The 8,183-nt window shown below is 41.0% G+C and overlaps 1 protein-coding gene across 3 annotated transcripts in view; it reads left to right on the forward strand.

Annotated features, from left to right (window-relative positions):
• The window catches only part of si:ch211-200p22.4 (phosphatidylinositol-binding clathrin assembly protein), a 61,310-nt gene that overhangs the window by 20,068 nt on the left and 33,059 nt on the right, over window positions 1-8,183 (forward strand). For all 3 annotated transcript variants that reach the window (XM_035675127.1, XM_035675129.1, XM_035675128.1), the window contains exon 2: window positions 265-407. In XM_035675127.1, the coding sequence (XP_035531020.1) occupies window positions 265-407 (143 nt within the window). The remainder of the gene's footprint in view (window positions 1-264; window positions 408-8,183) is intronic.

Below are 8,183 nucleotides of genomic sequence, written 5' to 3' on the forward strand. Positions count from 1 at the left end.
GAGGAGGAGGAGGAGGAGGTTAGAAAAAGTTGTGCAGCTGGCATCTGTCCTTCACATTTTATTCACTGAAGAATTGTAGTGTGTGTGTGTGTGTGTGTGTGTTTTCTGTCCTTGTGCGTCTGCATTTCTGTGTGTGAAAAGCAATTTGCTTGTTGTACTCAATCAGGGTTATCAAACCTTTTTCAAAAGCGTTTTCTCATTACTGCCCTTTGTTTTCTGCTGTTGTGTAACTCTTTTATTTTCATTTATTTCTTCCTCTGCCAGATCTGATCCACTGCACCAACGAGATGAACGTGAACATTCCCCAGCTGGCGGACACGCTGTTCGAACGCACGGCCAACTCCAGCTGGGTGGTGGTCTTCAAAGCCCTCATCACCACCCACCACCTCATGATGTATGGCAACGAGGTAGGAGGCTTGCACGCAAAGACCACGCACAAACAAAAGTCCCCTCCAGAGGAGTCAATGGAGGCGACGTCAGTACATTGTGCTACTACTTGAGTCTCGCCCACAAATACAAACATTCACACACATTCGGATAATTTATTCATGTCCATACCAGCATTAGGATCAACAGTGCTGCGTATGGGATAGAAACAGTGTGTATGCAGCTACTGAGAATGTACACATTGGACACATAGAGTGAATAATCGAAATAGCTGTGGAGTGCGGAGAAATTAATTGGCTCAGTGCGAGCTGGGAGCAAGATGGGGGACGAGGATAGAAGCAAATGAATAATCAAATATATTAACCTAATAAAAACATGGTTGAAAGCTGGAAGAATAACACGGATCCTCCGTGGATTTGCAGACTTTCAAACACAATAATTAGAAATTAAAATTCAAGCAATCGCTGCTGTGTTTGGGAGAACTTTTGGATTTTATTAATTTGTGATTTTGATTCAGATGTTGTACTGTTTTGCATGAGGTCTGATCAAACCCCGCTACGTCAGCGAAATGTCTCAATTTACATGCAGTGCAGTTTTGGAGGGCGAAGGCCTAGATTAATTAAGGGAGAGTTGTAGTTTCATTTCTTGTAGTTTTATTAATCTTCTAACAAGATAGAAATGGAGTGCGCTTTGTTCTTCAAATAAACTATTGTAGCTTGCGTTTACACTGCAGACTACTTTACTAGTATATTGGTGAATGTATATTTTATGAAAACATCAGTCCGAGCACAGTGTGTTGCTTTGTTCTAACATAATTAGTTTGATCATAACATAAAATCTGCAGTAGTTTGTGTGATATTAATGTAATTAAATGTAACTTTTTTGCTAGCTAGTTCTAAAAGTCCGTTTTTTGTTGTCTATTTAGTGCCAACTTCATTTTCTGACAGTTGTTTCCACCTCTGTTAACTCCACTTAGAGGAACAGTTTGACAGTTAGTTGCAAGTTTTAGATAAGAAGATCGATGCCACTCCCTCATCTGTACGGTAAATATAAAGCTACTGCCAGCAGCTAAGTAGCTTAGCCAGCACAAAGTGTTGCCTTTACACTTTGGTTCTTGTACGAGTTACACAAACATGATATACTGTATTAATAGTGAGTTTTAGAGGTGTGGACAGGTGGATTTTGTTCTTTGAAAAGAACGAGGCTAGCTGTTTCCTGTCTTTGCTCCAAATGAAGCTAAGCGGCTGCTGGCAGTAGCTCCATATTTACCACACAGGCACCAGAGTGGCATTGATCTACTCTTTAGACTTTAGACTTTATTGTCCCCAAAGGGAAATTCCTTTCCACAGCTCTGTACACATCAGACACATCAGTCAACAACAGCACAATGGCGCTGGATGATGTCCAGGATTCTTTTTAGGATTCTGCAGGTTTCGCAGTATATCTCAGGGTTTTTTTTTAATGACATTATCTAGGTTTACAATGGCTTATTCTAATGTCAGGCGTACATGGAATATAAAAATATATGCCAACAACATTGCTTCTTTTTCAAAACAGAATATTTTGAAATAGTTGTATAAACACTATAAACTGACATTAAAGACTAAAAAAGTTTTCAAAAAGATATTTCTCAAATCTTTTATTAGATAAGTTAGAAACAAATGACTGTAGGTGTACCGGTTCATATTGCCCAGCACTACAGCACACAGTTACAACATACAATAACAGACAATAGTACACACTCAAGCCCGTTCATGGAGACCTAGATTGTATCCATTTATGATAAACGTCAAAGTAAAACTGAGCATTTCTGCTCCCTGTAACCAAAATCTGGTACTGCTGTGAAATAGTGGGTTACTATGCTCATGTACACATATACATATTATGTACACTGTATACTAATAGACATCTTGAATACAAAGACTAATATATAGTACCTTCTTGTACACAAACACACACAGCAGCAACACATCCGAAAACCGACACGCCCAGCGCTGCATTCCTTTGGATTTCCACTAAAATAGGGAAGCATTGCTTCCTCGTTCAGTCAACTTCACTTGTTTCTACATTACGCAAGACTTCCTTTAGTTGGTTCCTTGTTTATTACGCTAATCTAAACTTCCTCTGAAAAGAGGAAGACTTGGGTGTGAGATCATTGTGTTTTGGCGTATGGAAAAAAAAAAAACTGCTAAACTAACTGACACCCAAACAGCAGCCTGGCTGATTTCACTGCTGTTACAATGGTATTTTAAGAGAATTAGTCAAAGTACTCCCAAATTAGATGTAATGTGGGCGGCATAAGTGTATATTAAAGACAAACTGGCACCTTCGGTAATAAGGCACTCAGATAAGCCGAGACCTCACATACAGTTCGGAGAGACATCAGGTCATCAGATCATTCCGTGCTAAATGTTTGCTCAAGCTGTGGAAATTCCCGCAACATTTGTGATAAACCAAATCATGCTAAGTAGGTCAGTGCAGAGTGGCAGGAAGTGGTTTAAAGCTATTCCCAAGCTGTAGGCTGATGTATCTCAACGATTTTGATGTCAGTGTCTAACCTAGAGTGACTTAACAATGACTGCGACACTGTTAATCCCAAATATCTGCATAACCAGCATAACAAGCAGCTCGTAGAGACAATGCACCCTAACTGTATTTCTGTTATGTGGCATAATGAAAGTCGACATTAACGAAGTTAAGACAGAGCGTTTTTTTTTTAAATATTAATATAGCTTTATATTATTGCCTTGAAAAATGGAACTAAAGTAATAAGCAGCATCGTTTTGTCTTTTCCAATTTAGAACAGAAGCAATATTAACACCTGTTATTACATTGTATTTTTTACAATGCCCTGTAGCTACTAAATAAGTCAAGCTCTTGGTATAAAGTGAATTGTTTAGTAACACAGAGCGGTACTCTCTGTGATATTAAAGCATTAATGTCACTAATAATTCAAGTAAAACGGACATTTAATATGCAGCATTTTATTGTCAGTATTGTGCTGTTTAGTGGTTATTAATTGTGGAAACTACGATCATGATGTTCAGCAATTCAAAAGCCCTAATACAAACGTACCTGCAGTACATTACAGCACTGTATTTTATGGTTTAGCCGCACAGAGTGAGTCTCCAGGCTGTAGTACAGCAAGTGTGTGTACTCATCAGCCTGCATTCATCAGGCCTGTCAGGACGCTGGTGCTGACTGAGGCTCAGCGGCCAGGTGTCCCTGCTCCCTCATGGCCGTCCCATCTATTATAGTCAGAGCTGAGAGAAATCTGGCCGTAAAATTAGAAACCACAGACCCACAGAATTGGGGTCAATAGACTGTACATTCCTTTTCAGATCAACACGCTGACCGGTTCCAGCTTGGCTGGCACACCGAAAATGGCCTCGTACAATGTCCGATGGCTGCTCTGATGGTAAAGAACGTTTGCATTGAGTGAAATAAGAGCAGCCGCTTGCACATCACAGGCAGCTTTCTCCACATGAGCTGCAGTGATTGATGCATAAGGAATTCTTATAGTGAAAAGAAAGTGCTCTTCGTCACATCATTTGAAAGGCTAGACTTTCTGATAATGTTACCATGGATATAAGCACACAGACAGCCGACTCTGTGTCACTTTACATATTAGATACTGGTGCGCTTCTGATATGATGAAGGCTCCACCCTGAAATGTTATTTTCTTGGGTCACCCTGCCTTAAAAAGCTGTTAAGCCTGATATAATTTCATTTGTCTGGGTTTCAGTGACAGTGGTTTAGTCTTCCAAGGACTCGGTGCTCTGCTTTCACTCTGATAACAATAATAAAAAAGGCATCAACACAATATATAGGGTATTTGAGAGGTAAGAGTACAGAAAAAAGGAGGGGGTAAACAAGAAAAGAAGGAGATATAAACTGAAAATAGGAGGTAGGGAAGGAAATGAGAAAGAATGGACAGATAGAAGGAGGTAGAACAGGATGTGTAGATGTGAAAGTAAAAGACGAGTTAAAGAAAGGAAGTAAATGAGGAAGTAGAGGTAAAGGTTTTTTTTGTTTCAGTTCTAAAGTACTGGTATCAGTATCAGCCTCCACGACCTTTAGTTTTAACCTTCAACATTTGAAAGTTTAAAACTGTTGTTCATGAATACGTAACATATCAGACATTCAGCGGCAGCCATCTCAGGTTTACCAAGGACAACTGTACACAAGTACTGTGTGAGATTGACGGCACGACTGGTAACATTTTTTAATGTCTGCCCTTTTAATAATCCAATGACGGCTCGATACATATCACACATGACTAAACTACAAATGACTAAATATAATGTAGTTTTGCCTTTCCTCGCTCTGCATCTCCTCGCAATGCACCCGAATGTGAGTCAACAGACGCTAATATCCGAGCATATTCAAATGTAGTCCACTGTTGCATTCATTGTAAGTTGGCCCAGATGTCAGCAGAATGCCGCCGTTTTAAATGCAGCCTATTTTTATTCCGCTGCTTCTGGTAATATATTCAGCCCATGCTTTCAAATCGAATGTGGGAATTTACCATTCAGAGCAAATAGCAGGTGAATTAAGTTTTAATATCTCTTCTTTGCCTCAGCTGCCATATTTGTCAGAGGGATTGGGATTGTGATTAGAGTAATAGTGCATTTTCTCTGTGGGTGTTTGTGTGTGTGTGTGTGTGTGTGTGAGTGTGAGAAGAAATAGTCGACAGGCCAGTATTGATACTCGTTCAGTTCTTCACCTCCAGTTTTTTCCTCCCTGCCAAGAAGCAATCCTGGCTCACTCCCCAGTGACACTCTGAATCTTATGAGCGATCAAGAGTCGGTCAATATCTTTGATCACGATTTCACTTTTGTGCTGGTACAAAGCCGCTTTAGAGAGTACATCTCAGACGCCTCAGCTGCATCTGGAGTTTGCATCTCATTGTTTCTGCTTCTGGGTGATCGTGACTGTATGTGGGCGGGCTGTACTGATGCAGGTCCACTAGTCTGAACTTTACAGTTACAGTTTAATACTTAGTTTAAATTTAAAATGAACGACCCATAAGTAGGGATGTGATGAGTGTTTAGTTCTTGTCTAGCCATTGTCTCGGCTGTTATCATTTATCAGCGCGTGCCTCTGCTTCCAAGCCTTTGTGTTATAGGCCAATATGTACCAAAAACAATTCAGCAGGAAACCCCAAACAATGGCTGGGAGAGCCCATTTTCCAGCGCCTCACCCCCTACCCGCTGTACTCCCATCCTTCCCCTCCAGGGAGCTCCATCCCTGGACTGGAGAACTCAGACTGCTGGGTCTGTCTCCGGGGAGTGTGGATGCTTCGACCGTCCAAGACCTGCACAAGGTTATAGGGAAGATATAGAGAGGAAGGTTAACTTACCTTCAGAATTGCGGGAATGGGGGGAAAGATGTTGCTGATGACTGTGCGAGAAACGAGTTCGAGTAAGAGGGAGAAATGGGGTCATATAGAAGTCAACGTTATTTTAAAATCGATTTTTTTCAAAGGCTAAAAGCACGTCTTCAAATGGGTTTTCGACACATTATCCACCTGAATTTCTTTTCTTTCCCAGCATTTCTTGCAACTGATTCTCCAAGACTGATTCATCCTCAGGTTTTCTTTATGTAATGAGATATTTGGTGGTAATGCTTTATTTGGTTTGGTTTCCAATAAGCCTTATTCACTGTACAACAGCTATAAAAGAAAATCCTAAAATAAAACAAGATGTCGAATTGTATTTTCAAAAAAAAAAATATTCCACATAAAATGGCATTACTTAGTGCGTACGCTGTCAATAACTTAAACGTAAACAGAAGGGAGTTCATGCAGAACTGTGCACATGTTTCTGATGTATCCAGGCAAGATTAACTGACATTACAGTGGCTAAATTGTTGCAAACACTCCAAATTATGTAATGTGGTGTGGACTAAAGTTTCAAATATCATGACGTTTGCCAAAAAAGGAAAAGTGCTTTAGTAAATAGAGACAGCTGTAAACTCCGGCAACCAAAAAGACACTTGAGACATTGTCCTACGACTCTACAACCTACAGTTTCAACAACCTTTGGAGTCTAGCTAAGAGCTAACATCAGCATGCCAACAGTTTGTTTATCGGGTATAATGTTTATTTATGTTGTTATACAGTACATTAGCATGCTAAGTACAGCTGAGGACAATGGGAATGTCATTCCTTTTTAAGGACAAATGACCTTGACCATTGTTTTTTTTCTTTGTGGTTGTTTTTTGACTTTCCCGTAATTTTTCGTTTATCGCTGTGTCATTCTTGCCAGACATATCTGCTAGTTATTTGTTTTATTTGACTTTATGGTCATTTTATTGTGGTTGTTTTTCATATATTCTATGTCCCTCTAGCTTGTATCAAGTTAAGTTCAGGGGCATTGCTATAAAAGAGCTTAATGCTCAGACAATTTACCTAAATAAACGATGGTTTATGACCTGGTGATGGCGCTAGATAAATATTAAGGGAGTTAACCAAATTTTATGGCAGTCTGGAACAAAGCACTGACAGAATATTGCCATCCCTGGTGCCACGCTGTTAGCTAAAAATGACCATGTAGATGAATGTGCCTCTTCAGCACAACCAGTCTGCTCTTTGAAAATTGGTGTTTACTGCACAGTTTTTGTTCCTTTGCCCTGAACATGTATTTGTTCGGGAGATTTTTTTTACAGCTGATCTTAGTTATCCTAATGCCTGCGATTAAAAGGCAGTTGGGAATAATCCAGCTGTGTTTTTGCAGCGTTGAACAGTAAATATCAGCTTTCGCTTTCTCCCCCCAAATTCAGTTTTATTCTAAGAAATAAATTCTTTTGCCAGTCGAACACAGCAGAGAATCACACTCCTGCAACCCTAACCTCTCACGCTTAAATATTGCTATTTACTTTTATGATGAATAGCCTTTTTAATAGCCCTCGTGGTTTTCTGTGTGCTGTGACTGAGGAATGTCACAGCCCAAAGATTGCCAGACTGCAAGGTACAGTATAGCACAGCACTGTGAAAACCTTTTTTGGGAGTTTGTTTTCAAGGACGTGAAGTCCTCAGAAATACCACCCATCATCCTTTTCTTCTTCGGGACAGGATAGTTGTAAGTGTCAGCGGGGAAAATTACAGTCTGATTGATTGCACCTAAGTGCATCAGGAATCAGGATAGAGAGCGGTGACTCTGTACATCATAACTGAATACAGGCATAGGATGGAGTACATTGAAAGAGTGAGGGGAACGTGGTAGGGCGAAGGAAGGAGAAGATTGAAAGAGAGAGAGAGAGAGCGTGCTAGGCAGAGAGTAGACAGAGTGTTAGAGTCATTAAGGACATGAGAGGAGACAGGGGCGGTCTGGCTAGGACACCCGCAAAAGTGCTGATGGTAGCAGGACCGGCCGCTCTCCTTTTCTCTGTGTGTGTGTTTGTTTGTGTGTGAGATAGAAAGAGATCGAGGGAGCCAGGGAGGGAGATAACCGTAAGGTGTGTGGGTGTGTGTGTGTGTGTGTGGGTGTGTGTGTGTGATGTTTTGTGTTTTTTACAGCAGTGCAAAGTTGCAGCGTGAGTCGCCACCTCGCCGCCACCTCGCCGCCACCTCGCCGCCACCGCTGTCCTAGATAGCGAAACGGCCCATTTGTTTCAGTGACGTCACTAAAGCACTCTCATCACTACACTCCCTCGCCTCCTCCAGGGAGAGCGAGGGCACAGAGGCAGAGATTTAAACAAGGAAGGGGGGGGGTACGTGTGTGTATGTGTGAGATATTATGAAAGGCAGACATTTGACCGAACAAGAGCAGGCAGACTGGAAGGAAAGAAGTTAA

Source organism: Morone saxatilis, unplaced genomic scaffold (assembly GCF_004916995.1).
Source record: "Morone saxatilis isolate NCDOM2014 unplaced genomic scaffold, NCSU_SB_2.0 Contig4, whole genome shotgun sequence".
Taxonomy (NCBI): Eukaryota; Metazoa; Chordata; class Actinopteri; family Moronidae; genus Morone; species Morone saxatilis.